At 36.1% G+C, this 26340-nt stretch overlaps 1 protein-coding gene across 5 annotated transcripts in view; it reads left to right on the top strand.

Annotated features, from left to right (window-relative positions):
- The window catches only part of MXI1 (MAX interactor 1, dimerization protein), a 75835-nt gene that overhangs the window by 46678 nt on the left and 2817 nt on the right, over nucleotides 1-26340 (top strand). For 4 of the 5 annotated variants that reach the window (XM_032281581.1, XM_032281584.1, XM_032281585.1 and 1 more), the window contains exons 4-5: nucleotides 20883-20997; nucleotides 21626-21797. In XM_032281581.1, coding sequence (XP_032137472.1) covers nucleotides 20883-20997; nucleotides 21626-21797 — 287 coding nt within the window. Of the gene's footprint in view, nucleotides 1-20882; nucleotides 20998-21625; nucleotides 21826-21860; nucleotides 24092-26340 lie in introns of those variants that run through there. The other variant, XM_032281582.1, reaches the window with a different exon arrangement.

Here is a 26340-nt window from a genome sequence, read left to right on the forward strand (position 1 = left end):
TTTTTTTTTGAGATGGAGTCTTACTCTGTCAACCAGGCTGGAGTGCAATGGTGTGATCTAAGCTCACTGCAGCCTCCACCTCCCAGGTTCAGGTGATTCTCCTGCCTCAGCCTCCTGAGTAGCTGAGATTACAGGCACCCACCACCATGCCCAGCGAATTTTTTGTCTTTTTAGTAGAGATGGGGTTTTGCCATGTAGGCCAGACTGGTCTCAAATTCCTGACCTCAGGTGATCCACCCGCCTCAGCTTCCCAAAGTGCTGGGATTACAGGTGTGAGCCACTGCAAAGGGCAAGATTCTTGCCAAGAGAATTAACATGTGTATTGAGCATATTTTTAAGCACTCCAAGAGCTGAGGTAGCTTCCTGAAATGCATGAAGGAAAATGATCAGAAAAATAAGCCAAAGAGAAGGGTATCTGGGTTCAGCTGAAGCACCAGCCTGCTCCATCCGAGAAACGTACTTTGTAAGAACCAGTGGAAAGATGCCTGAGCTGCTGGAACCTATTCCCTGGGAATTCATGGCATAATAGATATAACAAAAAACAAAAAACAGAACAAACAAAAAAAACTCTCTGTACTAGAAACAAAGGGAAGGTATAGGTTTTAAGGACTTTTAATTAACAATGAAATCTAACAAAATTAAGACCAGATATTGAAAGAATTTACTAGTTTTATCAATTTCATTTAAGATGTAACAATATAACCTGATTATATTTGTTATGCCTTGAACAACAAAATTAAGAAGTATAGTTGTGGAGGAAAAGAGAAACAACATTGTCAGTGATCAGGAAGTAGCTACTGATCCAGTTTTCTGATTAGGCAAATAAAAATTATGGTTACTTCCCTTTTTTAGCCTAAAGGTAGAAAACTGACACCCATGCTTTTAATTATTGCAAAAGTCCTGATAAGATAATTACATTCGTTGTACTTTTTTGGACAGTAGGAGTCCAGTTACAGAGCTGAATTATAGAGGGTTAGTGTAGAACACTTAAAAAGTGACTATGTCTTGAAAAGTAGGGGCCATTCATTTAATTGAATTTTCTTACGAAACTTTTAGAAAGTAGGGGACGCTCACTTACTTGAATTTTCTTAGGAACAAGATAAATATGTAAATTAACATCAAACAGAAGAATAGTATCATTTGTCAGAGAAACATAATTCATATATTTCTTTTGTATGCAAGTAAATGAATATTTTAACTGTATTTCTATAGGGATAGGAATACTAAAAACTATAGACCAACTAAAAATAGCTGTCAGAGGGCAGAGATAGGTACCTGTCAGAGTTAGAATTGAATGTTATGTGAGATAAAGATGAAGTAATGTGCAGGTTTTAAAGATAAAATAGAGGAAATGTAGTCAGGATAAAATTACACATCTAAAAATACAGTCTGTACAGTGAAGTCATTACAGTTGTGTCTAGATGGATTCACAATTTCTATACTGACCTTTGTCAGAAATAGCTCATTAAGACTAAGCTTTCTACTCCCTGACCTAGGTTACATATACAGCAAGGTGACAGAGGCTGATTCAGAGACAAGGACTGAATTTTAGGAACCAAGTGTTCTTAGTTCTTCAGCTAGCCAATTACTAAGGTTTAAAGCAATTCTACAACTGATGTGTGGGAAAAGATGAGATCCTTAAGTCTTAAAAAATAATCAGAAGTATTATAACCTGAAACTCAGCTTCTAAAATTATGCATAGAAATAAATAAGTCACACCTTGAATAATTGACATGGTATATTCTAGCAAAGGTGTGGTAGCTTTTTATGTAAGTGATTGCAGAGTGCCTAACTTAGTGAATCTGTAACTTAAGAAAACAATTCTCCAACTATGAATTTGTAATTTTTTAAAAAACAGCAGGAAGAGTTTAAAGAATAGATTTTCCTGAGATATTTTAGATAATGCAATATACACAAATTTTTTTATATGCAGCTTTGAGGAATGTGTTTGATTCATAAACTGATTATACCTTTAGTACTGATGCTTGTAATAATTACACAGGAGAATTCTACTAGACTTTAAGGCAATATGTTATTTTTGCCAGATTCTTTTGCTGCATATTGTAAAGAAATTTGTCCATTGTTACTGCTGTGATACATATTGAAAGTTTAATAGTAAGCAAAATTGAAATACCTTTTCTTAAACTAGAATATTATTCATTTAAAGATAATTTCTATTATGGTACAAATTTTGGCAATTAAAGCATGCCAAGAAGAATATCAGTAAGAAATCTATCTTTTTATTAGATGGGAGACTTTGCTAGTATCTTGCATTTATACTCTAAAAATGAAGAGTTTCAGATTGTTTTGATATATTTGAGCTGTTATGAGGAAGAAGATAATTATTTTGTGTTTGCCTATCTTTTTCTACTTACTCTATTAAATAATGTCAATCCCATGACAGTGAAAGCCCCATAAATGTTACTAGTGAAAAACTTGACGTCTAAACTAGGATTCAGTAATGACAACAGAATTTCCTAATCTGATTACTAGCTAACCAGTTCTTCAAGAAAAATTTGTTTGGAAAATAATTAATCAGCACTATGACAAACACATGACATATTGCTTATACTCACATTTGCTAAATCAAGAAAAGTTGGAATTTAACTCATAAGTAAATGTCTTCCTTGTTTTGTTGTTATTTTGGAAAAAGCCAGTGGAGAAAGACAGGTTTAGATACTAAACAGGATTTTGGAGTCAAATTATTAAAAACGATGCCCAGAATCCAATACAGATGGTTTCTTGGGTGATAGGTAATGCATTGACATGAGTATCGTACCAGAAGTCAGAAGACATAATTTTTTCTTTCATCTCTACTACTGATAGGCTGTGAATGTTGTATAAGTTATATAGCTTCTTGGGGTCTTACTTTTCTTGGCTTTTAAAGGAGGAAATCTAGGTGATCTTTGAAATCCCTGCCTACATGTAAAGTTTTGTACAGTTTTGTGAATTTTTAAGTTCAGTAGTTATTGGCATATTAGAAACTTAGTTGTGGCTGGGCGCGGTGGCTCACGCCTGTAATCCCAGCACTTTGGGAGGCTGAGGCGGGTGGATTACAAGGTCAAGAGATCGAGACCATCCTGGTCAACATGGTGAAACCCTGTCTCTACTAAAAATACATAAACAAAAAAAATTAGCTGGTCGTGGTGGCGTGTGCCTGTAATCCAGCTACTCGGGAGGCTGAGGTAGGAGAATTGCCTGAACCCAGGAGGCGGAGGTTGTGGTGAGCCGAGATCGTGCCATTGCACTCCAGCCTGGGTAACGAGCGAAACTACGTCTCAAAAAAAAAAAAAAAAGAAACTTAGTTGTTACTCTGTTGTTTCTGAAGCATTTTCCTGGATACAGGTATATGTAAATACCTATATGCATATGTAACACTTGAGAGAGGGACACACACACACACACACACACGTGCACACACACACACACACACACGCAAACACGACCAGCAGAAAAAACCAGCTTAGAATTTCACTGCATTTAAAATTTGGTACTTTGGGCCGGGCGCGGTGGCTCAAGCCTGTAACCCCAGCACTTTGGGAGGCCGAGGCGGGTGGATCACAAGGTCAAGAGATCAAGACCATCCTGGTCAACATGGTGAAACCCCGTCTCTACTAAAACTACAAAAAATTAGCTGGGCATGGTGGTGCGTGCCTGTAGTCCCAGCTACTCAGGAGGCTGAGGCAGGAGAATTGCCTGAACCCAGGAGGGGGAGGTTGCGGTGAGCCGAGATCGCGCCATTGCACTCCAGCCTGGGTAACAAGAGCGAAACTCCGTCTCAAAGAAAAAAAAAAAAAAAAAAAAATTGGTACTTTGTAAATAGATATTTATTATTATATATTATTATAATACATGGTACTGTAGCTATAATGATAAGGTTTTAATGAGGTACTTTGATAAGTGGTAAATATTTGTATAAGACTAGAGTTTGCCCTAAGAAACATACATTTGTGTGTATACTATAAACACATTCCTCAAAGCTGTGTATATACACACAAGCACACACAAACTCATATCGATAGATACAGATACAAATTCTGAAAATTTAAATGCTCATGAACAGGTTTATATTTGCTCAGGCTCCAGAAATCTGGTTTTGTAGTTGTAACTGTATTGTATTGTATCTAATCGGTCACTTTAATAGGCTCTAGTGATCACTGGATAGAGTAGCTGTAGGTCAGTATGTTGGAATATTTCTTCCTTACCATTTAGACAATAAAAGTAGCTTTTAAATAATGTCCTTGCTGCTTTGATAGTCTGCCAAGTTCCATTCCTAATACTAGGACATGTCTACTGTTTATTTTTATTTTTTTGCTTTCAGAGTTGCTAAGTGTTGTTGGAAATCAGAACTGTGCTGACTGAGTCCACTAGATATTTATGCTGTTTTAATTGCAGCCTTCTGTGGATTGGCCATTTTCACTTCTCATTGTCCCCCTTTAGCATTTATCATAATGACTGTTCAAACCATTTTTTTTTTAACCACTCCAAGAGAGTGTGAGGCAAAAGCCAAAGCTAGGGGTCGTCAAATCATTTTCTAGTTTACAGACAGGACTGGAGTTCCTCTAACATTAGGCGATAGAATTGAATGATCTTTAAGATTTCTTCTAGACTGAAAATTTCTGTGACTTCAAGTACCCAATCCCACTTTTTTACTCTTAAATATAGTTTTTGAACCAACAGCTAGGACCCATATCTTCCCATCTCTTAGTCTAAAGGTATTTTTGGTATACTGTTGTGACTCTTCATTTTTCCCTTTGCTGAAAGTGTGGATGCCTGGTTTGAGCTTTTTCATCTTCTCTTATATTTTCTACTTGGATAACTTTAGTTCAGATGGACCATATACCCCCCCTGCCTTTGAACTTCAACTCATGTACAGAGAGGCATGAACAAGAATAACAAAGGTGTTTATAATAACAAAAAATTAGAAGTAACCTGAATTTCTCTTAACAGGGCAATGACTCAATGATACATCCATACCATGTAGCAAGTAAAAAGAATGGCGTAGATATATATGTGTGTATGTGGAGAGATTTCCAAGACATATTAAATGAAAATAAGCAAATTGCAAAATAGCATTTCGGTATCTCATTTATGTCAATAACAAAGCAAAAATCACATACGGTTGGCTCGTGTATCTGTGGGTTCCACATCCATGGATTCAAACGACCATGGATTGAAAATACTGTGGGGAAAAATTGCATCTATGCTAAACATATACAGACTTTCCCTACCCACTCCCCCCTCCCATCCTTATTCCCTAAACAATACAACAACTATTTACATGCTATTCACATTGTAGTAGGTATTATAAGTAATCTGGAGATGATTTAAGGTATAGAGGAATATGTACATAAGTTATATGCAAATATTATACCATTTTATATCAGGGACTTGAGCATTTGGAGATTTTGGTATCCCCCATCGATGATACTGAGACACGATTGTATTTCTATATGTACATGGTATGTATATGTAAATGTATCAGAAAAGGTACACCTCAAAAGAGATGTCAAACTGATACACTTTGTTACTTCTGAGGAAAGGAGTGAGATTCAAGGGAAAACGATCATGTTGATTTTATTATTATAGTTTCTGTAGTAAGAGTGCATTAATTTGTGAACTTAAAAAAAGATTTGAGCCACTTAGTTTACAGCACTTTAAAATAAGATTTAAAAAAAGGAATAGATGTATTGTATTCATACATTTCCATAGATAATAAAGGTGAGAGAGACCTTAGAAGATCATCTAGTAGAGTATTTGAAAATCTAAGTCCCTCTAAGTAATATACTCTACCAGTCTGTTTAATGACAAAATCAGGATGAGAACCTAGGTTTTCTGATTCACAGACCAGAGTTTTTTACACTACCTTCAAGGTGCACAGCTAAGATACATAATTTTTCACAAAGTCTTACCTAATTATCCAAACAGCTCTTTAAATTTCTATCTCAGATTCACTGTTTGTGTCACTTGTATGAATTTTAACCCACACTACTTTATACTGTTATTTCCTCCCTTTCTAGATCATTTATATTCTTGCTAGAGCATATATATTCCATGAGGAAGAAACTCTTAACTTGCTTGTATCTGACACAGTGCCTTGCACTTAATACTTACGCTGAATTAGTAATGAACATTTCTGTAGCAGGCTCTGCACCTTTCATTAGATTAAGAGAAAAAAGTTGACTGCCAAGTCAAATAAATAGTTGAGTTTTTTTGTTTTTGTTTTTGCTGGTAAAACCTGCCATGTCAAGATAGAAAATATTTTAGGAAGTCACATAGTGAGATATTTGCTACCCTGCAAATATATTCCCTTTCCAAGGAAAATAGTTTTGTTCTCCACTCCTGCTTCAGAGAGAACAGTTTGTCCCCATAGAATATTCTAGGTAATATGACCCACTTAGGAAATATGTGGTGATTGTGCTTCATAATGGAACCTCTTTTGCTAAAGTTGCACCATGAGAAAATGCCTCTTGAGTGCAATGGTTTTACAGATGAAAGTACATTTTTTCTGTATTTGAATTGGTGCAGCAGACCAAGAAACTCAATTGTGACTTAAAGTTTACTATAATTAGCATAGAAGCTGTGACAGATCTTTTTTCTTATGAAAACATTTCCTCAGAATTTTTGGAATTTATACAAGTATCTGGCCCTTGATGTGTTGTTACCCTGTTCTGTCTAAATAGCTCTATAATTGGGCGTAGCATCTTATTTTCAGCTTGCTTTTCAAGATATACTCTTTTCTATGATTTTCATCTGCATTTGTGTTAATCCTATTTTCCTTATGATTTTTTGTTTCTTCTCACAACTGTTTAATTTGACATCGTTTAAAGCCTGTAGAATTATTTACAGAAATGGAATCTTTCATGGAAGTTTCCATGATCTGCTGGAACAGTGATCTTGGACAGAGCCTTAGGAAGACCTATCCTTTTTGGAAAGCTAATGTCTCTCTTAGCTTAGAATTAATAGTTTTAGGAAAATATCTTAGGATGTTCTAAATTTCCATACATGCTGCTAGCTATAGAGCTTATTATTGAAATGGCAAATGGGTACTTACAGGTGTTCATCTGGAGCCACTTTTCTGTTACTACAATTTAAGAGAGAGAGAGAGAGAGAGAAGAGAGAGAGAGAGAGAGAGAGAGTGTGTGTGTGTGTGTGTGTGTTTGTGTGTGTGTGTTTGAAAGAGATACATACACATCTTTTTTTCCACAAAGGTATATGAGTTACACATATGTGAGTTCTGAGTTTGACTCATTTGAAAGCTGTGAAGCAATTAGAGATAAGAGGTTATTAAAAAGAAAGTAATGTGTAACTATTTTAGTGAGTTTCAAATATGGTATACTGAAACTTGTTCTTGCTCTATTGGGCATTTTATTAGATATTTTGAAACTAGTTTTGTTTAGCACATTTTGATTTGCTGTGCTTAGAAGGAAATATATTAGTAATTGATTTTTAAATATTCTTGAGATCATAAAATTTTAAATTTCATCCAGATAAAGATGTCTTATGTAGATTAATTTACTCAGGCAAATTCCTGTTAACTTTATTGTACCATTTTGTAGATATTAACTGGGCTTATAATTTTTGATAAAATCCCATTCATTTAAAATTGTAGTCAACAGTATTTAGTAATAGTTGAATAGAATAGAAAAAAATTGATTTTTAAACATTAGCTTGAGGCTAGTGCTGGTTAGTGTTTTATGTTATTGTTTTTTTCAATTGGTACTTGATGGAGAAATGTTTTTTGGAAATGGTATAGAGAGCTGTATTCTACTTCTATGTAGGATTTTTTAGTTTGGATATGGAAAAGCTGGAGCTCAAACATAGGTTTGAGCTTGGCACCTCCAATTTGCAAAATGGACACATTTTTCTTGGCAAGTGAAAGTTTTGGTAGAGCTCTGAGTGCAGCGGATTTAGATGCTAGGACAGGCCCAGCAGTCATTAGGAATAAACAATAGTTAAAATTATTACTCTTTTAGCATCAGTTTTACTGTTTTCAATAAAGTACAATTTGGCTCCTCTCTCTGACTCTCTTCCCTTCCTGACCCTTTGTGCTTTTAATGAGATAACAAGGAAATACATTAAAAATTTAGATTTAGGGTTTGTTTCAAACTTTGTTGAAGACTCGATCTTGAAAATTTAGGATTTGTTTTGAACTTTCTTTGATTATCAATCTAGGATGACTTATAAGTAATGGGTAATTTTGCTAATGTCTCTTAACAGTCTTATATACCCCCAAGATCATGTTTTCTGACTTGGAATTTTTGGTGGAAATGGGAGTTCATTTGAAGGAGTATAGTTCTGACACTGACAGAGGACTCCTAAAGATAATTACAAATCAACTGACAAGCACTTATTAGGCATTGACTGTGTGCTAGGTAATGGGGATAGGATAAGAGGAGTCCTGAGGCCTGCTCTGGAGGACTTATAGTCTAGGTAGAAGACAAAAGATATTTTTACAAGCTCCTGTAAGCAGCATATAATTACGTGCTAACTTGTGTGTGTTTGAGATGGGAGTTGAGGTAAACTCCAAAGCAGGGGGTTATCGTGGGCTGAAGCTAATGTGAACCGCTTAGACATAAGCGGTTATTCCTCTGCATGGTTCTCTCTCTAGGAGTTTGCCATAATTGGTTTTTATCATGTTTTCAGTATGTTTAAAAGGGCTTTCAGGAGAAATAACTACATCTGAATCCTTTTTTACAATATCTTTTAATCATTGTAGTTGTCACTTATTCTGAGTTGAAAGTGAACTTGGCAGCCTCAGCATGGATAAGGTAGATATAGGCCTGAGAGTACATTTGGAGAATGTGATGAAACCTTCTTATTAATTTATGGTCACTTTCCTGATATGTCTCTGATGGCAGCTAAAATACAGTGTCATTTTTAATGGCTGTGTTTTCTGTGAGGGAGTATCTGCAATGGTTCTCCCTCTTGTTGTGGTGGCAATGTTGGTGAATGCCCAAATGTCTTATGAAAATAGCCCAAAGCTTCAACTGGGACAGATCAATCTATCATTACCGCTGAGTAAATAAAGATAACTGAACATCCAATTCCTTAGCCTTCCATGATCTTTTAGAGGTCATTCTGTTTTGGAGTACTACTGAAGATACCAACTTTATTCTAGTAGGCTCTATATGATGAAGAGCCTAGTAACTTTGAGATCATGTATTTCCCCTTGTACATTATATTTTATCTGAATGCTTCTCATCCTTTAATAGAGAACCCCAGCAAGAGGTTTGCATGGGAAATCCTGTGCCTTTTAAAACTTTCTGCCTGCACTAGTGCGTCAATCCAAGATTATTGATTTTTAAAAATTGTAACCCAGAGCCTATCTTTTTAAAGCTTCCCTAAAAACTGAGGTTGATAGGAGATTTTATGCCATTACAGAAAACCTATGTTTCATAGGATGCTTTATTTTCTAATACTTTTATCTTGAAGTAACTAGAGCAAAGCTGACCCTTTAAAATCTAAAATTAAGTGAGAAAGATACCGGCTTTCTAATAGGGAAGTGTAATGGCTAAATTAAGACAAGGGAGAAACCTGGAAATTAGGAAAGGGTACACTTAGATTTCTTCATCAAAAATCATAATGACTAAAATGAGGAAGTATATTCCCTTTGAATTTTATAAGAGGAATTTTCAAAATTTTAAAAAGACAGTCTTAATATGTGATAACTATTTAGGGACTTATTGCCCTAATAAAAAAATAGAAATAAAATCACACCAAGTTTAGATCAGTTCTTTGATAACATATTGCTATTGGACTTTAGAAAGGAGATGTTAGGGGTATGTTTCTATAATATTGGTTACTATCATGGTTTTCCATGCCATCATAGTTTTCCCTGAGCCATCTGTTGGTGTCATTGTTAAAAGTGAACTCTTTGGTATTTGGACCATTGGTGCAACCAAATAGGACATTTTCCTTTAGAATTGTAATGTTTGTAGGGTTTTTCTATCTTGATTCACTTTATACCAGCCTGATTCACAATTATTCCTTTACAGAACAGCTTGAATTCGACAAAGCTGTGAAAAAAATCAGTCTTTTCTAAATAAGGTTCTTTTTTTGATTAGAAATTCCATCTTTGCAGTTAAAACATTTGTAAACATAACACAATTAGATAGAACTGATGGACTTTTCAAGACTGCTGTTTTTATAATGGAAAAGGATTTTTCTTAAAGAAGCAATTTGGTGATAGGCCTTAGAATTTCCTTGAAAACAGTTGGAATTTACTGCTAGCATATATTGGGTCAGATGAATGAGGGAACATGGGTTTGCTGGTTTGCAATGTTAAAGAAATATTGGTGTTTTTAGAAGAAAATACAGAATATATGTTGGGTCTTATTTTCCACCATGTCAAAGTATCCTTCACATGACTTTTGTTCTGTGAGATAACAGTTGGTGATCCTGAAAGATGTTTTAGAACTTTCATTCTGCAGTTTCTGAAAGGAAATGTAGCCAAGTTTGGAAGACTTAACCTCCATATGCTACTAGCTTCTTTAGTTGGGGTAGTGGTCAGTATGTTCTTGCTGTTGGAATGTACTTAGGCAAGAGAGCCACACAACCTGCCTGATGAACAACTACAATTTTGATTGGCATTGGTAACAAAATGAAACATGTTCCCCTCAGCCTGCCTCTTTCTTCTTTTCCCAAATCCGTGAAACTGTGTAGATTTTTCAGGGCTGTTCTCCTGAGCTATTGATGAAATGAAAATAATAGCACTTGAACTTGCAGCTTTTGTAGCAGTCCTTAGAAAACTGTAATAATATTGAGCTGAGGCTGGAATCGTATAAAATAAATACTAGAGCTCTGATTCCTCTCTCATTTAATCTTTTCCTGGGCTTTTCTAGAGGAGAGTCAAACTAAGACTTAGACAAATATAAATAGAATCAAGTCACACAGTGTAATGTTGCAACCCAGATATAACTTGAACCCAGTCTTTTACTTAATAAAGATGAGATAACTGTAATTGTTGTTAATCTATCAAACACCTTTCCCTTTTCAGAAGGGTTTTTAAAAATAAAGTAGTTCTTAAGGCATATTCTCTTTTACCTGTCTAAAAGTGCTAATCTGTAAGTGCCCTACTATAACACTGAGAACATTTCTGCCTTATCAGAGGAGAACATGCCCAGGATTGGTGCCAGGTGTTGTGTTATGCTAGGCTGCCTCCAAAAGTTACTCTCAAAAATGACTCTTTAGTTGGGCCCTTTGTGGTTAGAAAAAAAAAAAGTGATACCGTATAATGAAAGAGAGCTCAGAACATTTAAGTAATTTAGAAATAAAAAGACATACCAAAACATTGATTCTCTATTATCGTCAGGGACTATGGCGTATTTTTAATTCTGTGTACGGTAGTCCATTTTTCCAGAGGTTGCAAATGGCCCGTAAATGCCTCAGTTATTAGCAACAACACATACACATTGGCCAACAATTCCTCTTTGTTACCCTTTTTCTACCATATGTTTTATCTCCTCCTCACCAAAAAACAAACTGCATTTTGATTTTAGGAAAATTGTTCTAAAGTGGGACTTTAAAAATAATTCCTGGCTGGCTTGACTGGACTGGCAGATGTCCAGCAATGCCAAACCATTTGCCATCTGCCAGTAGTAAGCATGGTTACCACTTTTAATCATTTAGCTATTTCAGGTTACTCATATTCACTACAAAATATGAATATTCACCTTCCAGGGATGCATTAATTCTTGGCCAGATTGTTCCTGTTCCATTTAATAAAATGTCTTTCCTACTACATGAATATATCCCCTTAAAATGAGCTATTAAACAAATCATATCTTATTAGTAGGGCCATTTTTAAAAGGTGCTTTGCTATTCATTTTATGCTTCTAGATGAACAGCTATATTACAAAGCACTCTTTAAATGTGCTATTTTGTGCTATGAAAGATTACCATTTTATTAGAGATCAGTAACAGTACCTCCTCATTACCCTCTTCCATCCTGGACAATAATTTGATATAATGAAACAATTATACTGGGCTCTGGGTAGGAATAGAACTGTGAGAGTTAGACATAAACTTTTGTACAAGAGTAGACTTAATTCTTGTATTTTGTATATAAAACTAGGTCAGTGTCTTATAGAGCGTTATCACTGTGTCTCAGATCTCACTTGCCAGCACGTAGGAAGTTTGTTTTGGTTTCAAAATGTACTTTACCCCATGGTGGCTGGCAGGGTACAATACCATTGACATCACTGTGTTTCAAATAGAAAATTAACAAGTAGCTACTGTTGGGATTGCAGATTGCCTTCCCAGTCCCTGTGAGAGAATGCTTTTTCTTTTGGACAGCAACACTTCTCAGCCCCTTGGTACCATTAAATCAGCCAATGGGGGCTGCCAGAATAGGGATGAACACCAACAAAAGGCCAAAGAGTAGAAAAACTGTTAATAAGGTAAAAATCTTTAATCAGTTTCCAAATTGATGTGAAAGATAATTAAAAAATATTCTCTCCCATCGATGGCTAAGTTTTGACAGTAGTCCAGGTTCAGAGCCTGATCTCTCTAGAGAGGAATATCCTTTCCCTCCACCCAAACCCCTGGAGAGTTGCCAAAGGAAAATAAGCTATTTTGTATTTAGAACAAATTGCCACTGTTTTCTGCAGTGATGTAGCCCTATTTCCCAGACTTTGAAACTTGGAATACAGAAAGTTCTTGTGTGACCAAAGAAGAAATATGGTGAATGAGTGATCAAGTTTTTCTTTTTAACTAAATCCATATAAACAGATAAGAGAGAGGAAGTATGCATAGAAATTAAATTTAGCACAGAATGGATGTCAAGTGAGCAATTTCTGTTAAATCACTTTGGAGATTGGGTTTCTTGTGGGAGTTCCAATGAAGAACAAATGCCTCTGGAACAAGATTTAATTATTTTTTTTTTTCAAATGAGGCTGTCAAAAATAAAGTCTTCTTTAGACATGAATGCAGGATAATTAAAAAATATAGTTGTTTATATGTTCTGCACTATAGTCTTCAACTTAGCAAGCAGTCCATGGATCTTGTAAGCCTATGCATACACTAGTTTCTCATTTATCACATGGGATTAACAACTGTTGATTTAATTTTTTTCTTCTTTGCATTGTGGAATATTTCTTTTTAGACTTTCCCTTCTCATACCTTGGTCTTCTTAGCTGTCTCTTTTCTATTTTCCTAGTCCTAGGCCCCTATCACTGTAAATACTTTGATAAAGTCATTCTGTTGTAAAAGCTATAGTTCTTAAACCTTTTGCTTCACTATTAAAAAAGGTGTTGGCTGGGCATGGTGGCTCATGCCTTTAATCCCAGCACTTTGGGAGGCTAACTCGGGTGGATTGCCTGAGTTTAGGAGTTCGAAACCACCCTGGGCACCTGGTGAAATCCCTTCTCTACTATGATACAAAAAAATTACCCGGGTATGGTGGCACCCCCCTGTAATCCCAGCTGTTTAGAAGGCCAAGGCAGGAGAATCACTTGAGCACAGGAGGTGGAGGTTGCAATGAGCCAAGATCGCACCACTGCACTGCAGCTTGGGCAACAGAGTGAAACTCCATCTCAAAAAAAGAAAAGTGTTGACTCTCATCAAGAGTTAGGTTGGAGACTGCTGGTTACTTACATGTAGACATCTTTGGTGGTGTGCACCTTAACATTTGCTCATAACTTCAGCTGCACCAGGGGGAAAAAAAAAAAAAGGTTAAGAGTTCTGGCATTCATAAGCAATCTCTCACAAATGCTGGCCTGGCATCTGATTATACTGTTTGGAGGTCTTATTGATTCTTACCTCAAATTGGGTGAGTTAGAGAGTCCTAAAAACATCCACTAGAAATATTACATCTCTCTTCCTCACTGCTGTGCTAGTCATTCTGTTTATTTGAAAAACAGAAATGACTAAAAGTATGGATTCAATCTTAATTGAAATACAGTGTAATTAGTATAACATCAAGTATCATCTGAGGAGCGAGTACGGCAAGGATGATCTCGTGGAAGAAATAGTTTGGCTGTAGCCTGAAAATGAGTTACGTGTCCATCAGGTGGATATTTGGGGAGAACGGCATTCCAGGTAGAGAAATTGGCAAGTATAAAAGTACATTTGGTTGTGGAAGAGTTTTGCAAAGGAATGAGTAATCGGAAATGAGCTGGAAAGGTGGTAGGCAGAGGACTAAATTATAGCCTCCAAACAGGTAAAGATTTTACTACTGAAAACTTGAAAAATCGTTACAGCATTTAACTCAGTGGTATCATAGGGCACTATTGTCTACTGATGATCATTGTTATTGACTTAGTGGCACTTCATATTTCTAAGTTGTAAAGACTAAATAACATTTCAGCCTACATGGTATCTGTGTAGTTTGAGAAAGAATATGCTACTATTTTGTCATCATTAATTTATATCTCCCTTTCCTCTCTCTCCCATAGCTTCTCTCCCTTCTCCCCTGTCCTTTCTCTTTTCCTCTCCAAATCTTTGAGAGACATAATCCCAGAAATGATATTCTTTTAAAACACATTTTGCATTATCTGTGCTTGTTTTTATATAAAATGCTTTTCTTCCAAATTTTTGAAAAAATTATGACTTCTGGAAAGGATAGTACAACCCTGTGTCCTCAAATATCCTCTGGCTTGGTGTTGAATACCTCTAGAGGTATAGATAGTCTATGCTAAGAACTCTTTAGATTTTATTGAAAGAAAGTGGTTTTAAAAAGTCTCTCAAGAATAAGTCACATGTATCTCAACCATTTTAATTCTTATTTGTATACAGATAAGCCCTTTCATGTTGAGGCTGACAATGTGACAGAATAATTTATATTATTTTATATATTATATATAATTTATATAATGTACAACTTTATTATAACACTTATTAATATTTCTATTTGATTATTTTATAAGATACCAATTAAGACTATTCAAGTGAAAGCTGCTTCTTTGTGAAAAGTGAGAAGAGAGTCCCAGCTATTTTCCTAAGTTTTTATTCCTCTCATCAAGTCCCATGACTGCCACAATCAGATCTGACACTAGGGACATGCCACTTGCCAAGTTACTGCATGGGAGTTAATAGTCTATTTTCTGTGAAGTAAATAATATTTGAGTTGTAGGTGAAACATAAAATTATCAGATGCCATTTTGTAGAAATAGCTTAACTTTCTTATTTTATTAACAGAATAAGCCGAACAGCAGAACATGATCATACGTGTTTGAGTAAATAAAATTCATGAGCCACAATATGCTTTTGATATATCAGGATCCATTTTTAATGTCATTTTTCCATTAGGAAAACAGGCACGCAGGGCTTTTTCGGGGGGTAAGTTTGGGTTTTTAGAAGATTCTCAACACATGAAGTTTTAGAGACACTCTGGTATATAGAATGTGTAGGAGAAGCAGCTAGCTGCTGTCACGTGCAGGAGTGTGTGTGGGGAGTTGGGAAACCTGGCCACAAGCCACTGCAGCTTTGAAGAATGTGGCTCATGGGAGGACTCATAGCCCATTGCATAACGTTCAGCAAAGAGGAAAATATAAGCACTGTCTCCATCACTTGACTAGCTTTTTATTTTGATTTAGTTACTTGGTAAAGTCTAGGTATCCTGCAGTGGAAGAATGGCAGATAAGAAAGTTCCAGTGAAGGACCATGCCTCCAAAGGCATCCGCCAGTGGATCATTGGTGGGGCCAGGCGAGGGTTAGATTTCTTATTGTTGGACGGGGGATTAGAGTTTTGAAAGACTACTTGAAAAACATCATCAAACGATACTGAGAGATTTTTCTGAAAGGATATTCTTTCCTCTCTCTTCCCACAACAGTGTGTGCTACCTATAGTTGATATACCTGTGCTTTAAAATATCACAGCTACTAGTAGAGGCCATTTTATAGCAAAATCATTTCCCTTCATGTTCTGTGGTACATCATGTTGGCAGTAGAGGTTACAGGGTTTGAAATCAAAAGCAGCATTGGTTTCTCCAGGGAAAAATGATCCCAATCTACCAAAATAAAAGCCAAACAGACTCCAATTGTTGTTTATCCCACAAAGGGCTTGCCCTTTTTGAAGGTGTGGTTAATTTTGATAGGACTCTTCTCTCTAACAGGGTTAGTGGCTGGGAATTACCTTTTCCCCTGGGCAAAACCCACTTTAAAATCTCACTTAAAAACAGAACTCTAAGTGTCTTTGAAAATAAAAGTACTTTGTTATCTCTTCATTCTCTAAGCCCCTCTCTCAGCAAGGGTACTCCTGTTTTCTCACAGGGCACTCACTTCCTGCTGCAGTACCTAATTCTGACTTTGTTACTACTATAACTCAGCTAAAGTAGGAAAGATTTCCACTTTATAGTTTTTATTAGCTGTTCATGCGTTTTTAAAATAAGTTTGTGTTAAATAAATGTTTAGCAAGGAGCTAAATTTTTAAAAAGCATTATTCGGCCAGGCGCAGTGGTTCATGCCTGTAATTCCAGCACTTAGGGAGGACAAGGCAGGCAGATCAAGAGGTCAGGAGTTTGAGACTAGCCTGGCCAATATGGTGAAACCTTGTCTCTACTAAAAATACAAAAAAACATTACCCAAGCTTGGTGGCACACGCCTGTAGTCCTAGCTACTTGGGAGGTGGAGGCAGAAGAATCACTTGAATGCAGGAGGCAGAGGTTGTAGTGAGCTGAGATTGTGCCACCGCACTCCAGCCTGGGAGACAGAGTGAGACTCTCTCAAAAAAAAAAAAGCATTTTCCAGTAAGTCTAGCTCTATAAATGTTTCAGTGTCAAGTTTTTTCTATTTGCTGTTGGTCTAGTGTTCATAATATTCAGAACAACAGCCTTAACTTTACCTATCCTTCTTTTTCTACATTTACTAGAAGTGCAGGACCATGCCTTTCATGAGTCCTTATTCTCCCCCCTTTTTAAAAAAAAAAAAAAAAAAAAAAAAAAAAAAAAAAACTCTTTGCCTCTTCTGCTGTCTTTGAGGAATGAGTCCTTATTCTCTATGTCAACTCTTCTATCCCTTGGAGACTTGAAAATCATCATCGTATGATACTTGGAATTTTTTTCCTTAGTGCTTCTTAGCTACTGCTGAGATTACAGGCGAGTGCCACCATGCCCAGCTAATTTTTGTATTTTTAGGAGAGACAGTTTCAGCATGTGGCCAGGCTGCTCTCGAACTCCTGATCTCTGAAGATCCACCCACCTTGGCCTCCCAAAGTGTTGGGATTATAGGTGTGAGCCACTGCGCCCAGCCTGTGAATAAAGATCTTCATATCAAACCAAGCCTTTTCTTCTATTGCTTGTCCTCTTTCCTTCCCCCAAAGTCTTACAGCACCCATGAGTTGGCATCCTCATACAGGAGGCTCTTGAGCTACCAATCACATGAGAATGAAGGCAAGAAAAGAAAGGACCAGATGGCATCAAAAGATATGCCTTTCTAGGTCACTGGTGGTTAAGCTTGCAGTCTGGTTACCAACAGGGAGACTAAGGGGGAAAGGGTGGAGAGCAGCACCATTGCAAGGGGAGAATAATTTTGCTATACAATTCCTGTTCCCAGAATTTGCGGGAGAGAAAAAAACTTCCACGTTGAGGAGAACGGATTTTCTGATTTAACTCTTTCCACTTTACAAGGCACCTGTTGCTCTTGGAAGAGTACGTTCACCTAAGTGGCATCTAAGCACCTGTGGTTAAATGTGTGCATTATTTGGATAGGACTCTCCCTCTTGGTCAGCTGCTGTTCTTCAACTGCCATTAACCATTTGTTATTTTACTCTCCAAATGCCTGTTTCATTTAAATAAAACACTTAAGGAAATGACATTTATCTTCCAGAAGTACACCTGTCTCCACAAGAGCAGAGGAAATAATTCACTGCTCATCCTTCATATTAACATCAATTATGGAGGACTATATTTACAAAATATGAAGAATGACATCACTGGCCGTTGTGAGATATCTCAGGGTATATTTTCTTGGTGTAAGTTGTGTTTCAGAGCAGATGAATAATTATTTGACTGAAGAAATGTTCAGTAGTAGCTAAATAAAAAATATCTTTTAGGGCATTCTGCCTTCCCTGTTAATTTAGGCATTTTTCAAACCTTGGTCTGGGAATGTCCTGATTTGTTAGTGTTATGCAAATCCTCAGACAGCTGAAACTAGCTGATTATTTCCTTATGGAATTCCAGTTCAGGTGTGCTCCCTTGAAGGAGAGAAAATAAGGCATTTTAAATTTTACATTTAAACTTGGTCCCAATCTCTACATTTAGGTCCTTTAAAAATTACCTAGAAAATCCTCGCTTTTTCATAGACAAATTCAATATTCTTCAAGTCCAAAGTCAAATTTCAACCTCTTTTACAAGTCTACCTCCTCCAATTACAGTCTGTCCATTTATTCACATTCTGTTGTCCTTGATATCTGTATCACTCATTCAGTATGGACCAAATGAGACAAAACAGTATATTTCTTTCTGTAGTCTAAACTCTTAAAGTTAACATTTCTTTTTTACTTTTCCTTCTCAAGCATTTGGAAAAGTGCTGAGTACGTAAAAGTCATGTAATAAATACATGGAATGATTAAAGAGAGAAAAAGATATTTTAATATGTTATTTTCATTCTAGGTTTTAGCAAGTATCACAAAACAAAAAATAGACCCACCTTTCTTTTCCTTGATGTGAAACTTTACGGAATCATTTTGAAGTTCCTTTTTTTTTTTTTTCCCTGAGGCAGTGTTTCACTCTGTGGGCCAGGTAGAATGCAGTGGCACTGTCTCAGCTCACTGCAACCTCTGCCTCCTGGGTTCAAGCGATTGTCGTGCCTCGGCCTCCCGAGTAGCTGGGATTACAGGCATGCTCCACCATGCCCAGCTAATTTTTATATTTTTAGTAGAGGTGGGGTTTTGCTATGTTGGCCAGGCTGGTCTCGAACTCTTGGCCTCAAATAATCCGCCCACCTTGGTCTATCAAAATGCTGGGATTACAAGCATGAGCCACCTGTCCAGCCCATTTTGAAGTTTCTTAAAGACTAAAAAATAAAAGGTAATTTTTATATATACTGAAGTTTTGGAGTTAAGTAATTTGAAAAAAATAGATAAGGTATTTTTGCAGTAAGGTGCTTGTTAACTTTATTAGTTGCTTTGTTGACTTTTTTAGAAGACTGAATTTAAAGCTGGAATGTCTAATTATTAGTGTAACCTCCAGTCTTTTTTCCATGCTTCAGTCAGATCATATGAGTACTATTATCATATGCCATAATGATCTTTATGAAGAGTTTAAAGACACTTTTTACTCTGGTGTTTTGTTGTTGCTGTTTGCTTTTTTTGGTCTGCTGCACAAGAGCACTGTGATCACTTGAGAATCATCACCTAAGAAATTTTTCAGTTAAAAATGAACATTTTGCTAAAGGCTCAGTGTATTTGGGTAGGATAGTAGGGGAGGAAAGTGACTTTGAAGTTGTAAAATATCATTAAGGAGAATCCATAGATATACTTTTAATTGAGGGATTCCTTTATCCACATTAGTTATGTCAGGTTTCAGCCTGGACCCAATTACTAGACTTGAGGTATTGAACTCAATAAAGAAATTTGGAATGGAAATACTGTCAGACCTTTAGCTATAGTTGGGTTAGTAGGTGCTGAAAGAATCTTAACAATTCATCAGCCAAACCTCTGACCTCACTACCCTTAATCATCCTTTCTTGTCATGACATAATTGGCTGCTTATTGCCTTCTCCTACCCTCTTTCAAATTCCTAGCCTTTGAGCATTTCACTTGACATTATTTCTTGTCTTTTAAGACAAAGAAAGTGCATAGTTTGGTGTGAATTAGCAAAACCATTTTGGTCCTCTTTCAGAAGAAAATGGAGGGTGTGTATTTTGTGCTTGATGCAGTTAAGACAGTTACTAAAAGTTCAGTTATAGGTCTTTATGGAGTTAAGGGTAAACTGTGAACATATTTGTGGATTTTCTATTCAGATATGCTGTTAACTGCTGAATTATTCCTTGTGAAAGATGTGGAGTAGTATTGTTTTAGGATGAAGTTAAATACTCAGAACTCTCTCGTCACTATGATCATAGTTCTTTTAGGGCACAGGAAAGGTAAATCCAGGAGGTTGAGGAGAAATTTCCTTCAACTTTCCCATGGGAAGGGTAGATTAGAGAATGCAGTGACTTTCAGTAAAGAATTTTTGTCATCTGTTGTCCTTGTGGATTGGAGGCAGGTAGAGAGAGAGGAAAAGAGAGAAATAAAAATTAAGCTAATAAGCTAGTACAGTTAAGAAGCAGGGGATTATTTTATGGGTTATTTCTGTGGCTAGAATTGACTCTAGGGCATATATTTTGTCTAACCCTACCGTAGCTGGCCACAACAGAATTTTGCTGTTTCTGTTGTATTGAAGTATAAGAAATCACCATTTTTATAAGTGAAAAATGGTTGAATATCAGAAATTTCATATGGTTCAACCTAATATACAACAACATGTAAGAGAGGTAGGTTGTGTATGTGTGTGTTGTGTGTACAAGCAAGTAAAAGGTAGGAGGGAAGAAATATAAACTTAGGAGCATTTTATACTCCCTTGAGGTACCACAGCTGAAAACCCCTCCTCTTGCCTATGGTTTTAGTTATTCAAGATTAAAAAAAATTGTCCTGGTATGTTTTCACACTTCCATATTAATATAGTTGAGACAGTTTATGGGGTGAGTTAAAAAATAAACCATTTTGACAGATTACCGTTGAGGATAATAATCTAAAGTGATTGTTGTCTACAGAGTACAACAGAAATAGCAGAGACTGAAATGCAGTCACCCCCTACACTTGCAGATTCTTCGAAAGTGGAGAATTAGGGGTGTAACATCCACCCTGTAGGCTGAATAAATGCAAATTATTTATCTGAAAATAGGTTTTATGATATTTCTAGTGGAATATCCAGACTGTGTTGACTTTTTGTCTTTCTTAGACGAGCTCATCTGCGCCTTTGTTTAGAACGCTTAAAAGTTCTGATTCCACTAGGACCAGACTGCACAAGGCACACAACACTTGGTTTGCTCAACAAAGCCAAAGCACACATCAAGGTGAGAATTTTTACTTTCAGATTTGCATAATTCACTCAGTTCTGGTTTAATTATTGGCAGTGATATTCATATACATCAGCTAGTTCACCATGCCCTCCTTAATAAATGACCTCAAGAGAAATCTTTCTAAAAACTTATCAGCTAATCTGATGGGAGCAACATAACCTGATTAAACTAAACTGTTTTGACAGCGTGGCCATTGGAAGAGCTGGGAACGCCAGGAAAATAACAATTACCTTCTTCATACTCAGAAGGAAGGCAGTTGTGCCCTCTGGTGGAGATGACTTCATTTGGCTGTGTCCTTCAGTATTTTTCCATCAAATACCACACAGGAAGTTTCTCCATGGAGATTAGTTTACAGGCTTTTAGAAGTCCATCTTGTTCAAGTAACATAGCATGCATTACATACACAGAAAAGGAAAAGACAGAACTATTTTTTATTTTTAAAAATATGTATTTATATACATTCACATTTTGGAGGCTTTAAACAATGTGTATATTTTTACACACACAGACACACACACACACAGTTTGTGTATATTCATTCATGTTTTCTCTGCCAAAGAAGGAATAGGTTTTATTTGTTTGTACTGGACTATACACAAATGTAAATATCATTTCATTTCAGAAACTTGAAGAAGCTGAAAGGAAGAGCCAGCACCAGCTCGAGAACTTGGAACGAGAACAGAGATTTTTAAAGCGGCGACTGGAACAGCTGCAGGGTCCTCAGGAGATGGAACGAATACGAATGGACAGCATTGGATCAACTATTTCTTCAGATCGTTCTGATTCAGAGCGAGGTAGGCAGCTTGCCTCTTCTATAATGAAATACTAAATATCTCTGTATCTGGAGATATAATGAAATACTAAATATCTCTGTAGGTGGTATGTTGGGAGGCACTGTATACAACTTTCCTTTTAGCCAACTGTAATATTCTAGGTCTTATGCAATCGTAATATTGTCTAGCAGTGCCAGTGTTGACTATAAAACTGTTTTCTTGAATACATATAAATATATATATATATATATATATATATGAACATATATATATATATATGATGCAGTTAAGACAGTTACTAAAAGTTCAATTACAGGTTTTTAAGGAGTAGAGGTAAACTGTGAACATATTTGTGGATTTTCTATTCAGATACACTGTTAATTGCTGAATTATTCCTTGTGAAAGATGTGTAGTAGTATTGTTTTAAGATTATGATCATAGTTCAGGGCACAGGGAAGGTAAATCCATGAGGTTGAAGATAAATTTCCCTCAAAAATATATATATTTTTTAACTTTCTATTTTGAGATAATTTCGGACTTATAGAAAATTTTGTTTCCTATAGAAAATTGTAGAGTTCTCATGTAACTCTTCACCCAGCTTCTCCTAACATTAACATCTTATCACAATACAGTTATTGAAACCAGCAAATTAACATTGATAGAGTACTATTAAGTAGTCTACAGATTCTATTCAAATTTTACCAGTTTCCCCACCAACATACTTTGTCTGGTCCAGGATCCTATGCAGAATCGCACATTGCATTAGGTAGTTCCTTGGTCTTTCTTTCCTGACAATAACACTTTTGAAAAATATTGGCCAATTGTGTTATACAGTGTCCCTCAATTTGGGTTTGTCTGATGTTTTCAAATGATTAGATTGAATGTATACATTTGGGCAAGGAATGTCACAGAAATGATGTTGTGCCCTTCTCAATCCATTTTGTCAGGAAGATACATGATGTCAATCTTTTAATTACTGGTGAAGTGAATTTTTATATGTAGAGTTTAAAAAACACCACATCCTTTATTTCTCTTTCCATCTATCCTAAAATATTTGTCTCTGACAGAATTAAAGAACAGAAGTCAACCAAAAAATAAAGGTTTGAATTTTACTGATCTGTTCTTCTAAAGCTTCCACATCAGGCTTCATATCACATTAAAAGATCCCAGAGGTGAACACTGGTGATTTGAAGCCTTACATTTGGGGAAAAGAGCTCATGAGCTTTTCAGGATTCTAAAATATGAGACAAGTGACAGGGGGTTTTTTGTTTGTTTTTAGGACTCTGATTTTGTTTGTTGTTTTTGACTTTAAGTGGAAATTTTCAAACATACCTAAAGGTAGAATAGAATAATGAACTCCTGTATACCTACCATCCAGTTTGAACAGCTGTCAACATTGTGTCATTCTTGTTTCATCTGTTCTTCACTACCCTCACCCTCAGTATTTTTTCTGGAATGCTTTAAATCAAATCCCAGATAACATCATTTTGCCCCTAAATACTTTAGTATGTATCTTGAATAAATAGGATTTTTAAAATATAATACTATTATAATACCAAACAAAATTAATAAAATCAGATAATCTTATTTAATATCATCTAATATCCAGTTTGTGATCAATTTTCTCCACTTGTCTCAAAAATGGCATTTTACCATTGGTATGATTAAGTCAGGATCCAAAGGCCACATTCCATTTGTTTGATGTGCCAAGATATTAATCTATAATAATTTTTCCTGTTCCACACCATTTTGGTAGAAACAAAAAAACTGGTTTCTACATAACATCTCAAAAAGACTTCTTTGGCAGAGAAAACATGAATGAATATATAGGTATAGATCTCTGTGTGTATATATATATAAACATACCAAAATACATATTTTTTTAAATATCAAGAGACTGAGTCATTTTTCTTATAGAATTTCCCACATTCTGGATTTGGCTGGTTGAATCCTCATGGTGTCATTTAACATGTTATATCCCTTGTATTTACTGTAAACTGGTTGGTAAATGCAGAATACTTCATAGGCGGTGCTTTGTACTTCGTGTTGCATCAATATTGTGTCTAGTTGTTGTCCCACTTTTAATAATAGATCAATAAGTAGATTCAGGTAAGGTCATTATAATACATTTATATAAATATATCAGCCTTTAACTTAATAATTGTTTTAGAAATTATTGCCCATAATTCATTGGGTGTTATACAATAATGATATTCCAATTGTGTCATTCCTCTTGTATTTATTAACTGTTTTTCTATAAACATTTCCTCATCAACTTTTTGGTTATTCTGAAATAAAGTTCATACAGGGAAGGAGGGATAAATGCTTGGTCTTGTTTTTTGCTTTATCAGTTTCCTCAACAGAATTGGTACCATATCAACTTCCAGAAGTAACAAGTTTTGGTTTTACTGTTTTTTTGATTATATCATGAACTCATGTTTTGCTGTACTGAATGTGTTCCGATCTATTACAGTCGTTCTTTTAAATTTTTGAATGCTCAAACTGTCCCAGATTTGGTGAGTTAGAAGCCTTTCAAATAGGTTTTTGATCGTTTTTAACACAATCCTAGGAGTTTTGTTTTTTTGTTTTGTTATTTTTCTATGTAAAAGTTTCTTTTTATGTGGCACTCAGTTTTCAAGAAAAGTATACCAGAGGCAGTAGCAAGAACATGAAGGACATGCTACATTTGAGTGACAGTGAGGTATAGCAGAAATAACCCTGAATTAGGTATAGCAGAAATAACCCAGACCTTGGTACCCACCCCCATTACCTCCAAATTTCAGAGGAGGGTGTATTTTTACCACTGTAGTTCTCATTTTTTTAGTGTTCCCAGTGTACCTTACTTTAGTGGTACCTTACCAAGTACCATCCGTATCTTGAGCTGGTAACCTCCTTTTTATAGTGTTATAGGGGCTTTTAGTTAACATCTCTGGTACACTTGGCTAAAGCAGTTTCTCATTTTACTTGTTTTTTTAATTTTTAAAATGTATTTTTAAATTTTTAAAAAATAGAGATGGGCTATTGCCTTGTTGCCCAAGTGATCTCAAACTCCTGGGCTCAAGCAGTACTCCTGCCTCCCAAGGTGCTGGGATTACAGGTGTGAGCCACTGTGCTGGCCATCATTTTTACTTTGAGTTCAGCATGTTATTTTGGATAGTGTGCCTTGTTATTATTTTCCAGTTGTAGGTTGGATGAGTGTTCAGTTGTGCTGGGAAACAATGGCTTATGAAGCAATATGGATATAGAGCAAATAGTTACGAATTCATTATTTGGATAGCGGCCTATATTTTAAAAACACGTCTAAAATCTCAAACTTTTGAAGCAACAAGCCCTTTTGAAAAGTATACTCCTGGAAATAGCTTCACCCTGTCTTTTTGGCCTCACAAGAATCCATTTTTTTTTTTTTTTTTTTGAGACAGTCTCGCTCTGTCGCCTAGGCTGGAGTGCAGTGGTGTGATCTTGGCTAATTGCAACCTTTGCCTCCCGGGTTCAAGCAATTCTCCTGCCTCAGCCTCCCAGGTAGTTGGGACTACAGGTACACATCACCATGCCCAGCTAATTTTTGTATTTTTAGTAGAGATGGGGTTTCACCATATTGGTCAGGCTGATCTTGAACTCCTGATGACCTTGTGATCCTCCACCTTGGCTTCCCAAGGTGCGGGGATCATAGGTGTGAGCCACTGCACCCGGCCAAATCCACTTTGTCAGTGCCAAATGTGAAACATCAGGCTTTGAGTTTGTTTTAAGGTAACTGAAAAATCCTGGGTTTCACTCTAGCTCTGATGGGAGAAAACAACTTTTTAACTCCTTTTTGTTTTTAATGTGTATTGCTTTATGTATATTATTGGTGATTGAATAGTATTTAACAATTAAGGTTTTTTAAATTTTTTAAGAGACAGGGTCTCACTGTCATAGGCTGAAGTACAGTGGTAAGATCTTGGCATGCTGCAGCCTCAACCTCCTGAGCTCAAGATTGATCCTCCCACCTTAGCCTCCCGAGTATCTGGGAATACTGGCTGTATCTAGCTAATTTTTGTGCATTTTATTTTTTATTTTGTAGAAATGGGGTCTCACTTTGTTACCCAGGCTTGTCTCAAACTCCTGCACTCAAGGGATCCTCCTGCCTTAGCCTCCCAGTGCTGGGATTACAAACATGAGGCACTGCACCCAGCAAGATTATCTATTGATAGCTGAGTCAAATATGTATTCGGGTTTTTTTTTTTAATGTTTGGTTTTTAAGTCTATATACCACCACCAAAATGGATCTCATTATAATCTGGAGACTTTCAAGTCTCAGGCCCTTATTTCAACCTATATTTGATACAAGAAAATTAAATCTAAGACATATCCCTCAAAATGTGCTTTATAATGACTGGCTTGACTGACTAGTCAAAGATCTTTATGATGAATACTAAGTCTGTTGAACTATCTTTAGAGTGGTACCACCAAAGGCCTGGATGGGTAAATTTTCTAGTTTGCGTATATTAAGTTTATGCTCCTGCCCATCATTTAAGGCAACCCTGATTAATAAACTGACAATTACTTTGTGGTTTAATGCAAAACA

This window comes from Sapajus apella, unplaced genomic scaffold, assembly GCF_009761245.1.
Source record: "Sapajus apella isolate SASKATOON/1434 unplaced genomic scaffold, GSC_monkey_1.0 scaffold13, whole genome shotgun sequence".
Classification (NCBI taxonomy): Eukaryota; Metazoa; Chordata; class Mammalia; order Primates; family Cebidae; genus Sapajus; species Sapajus apella.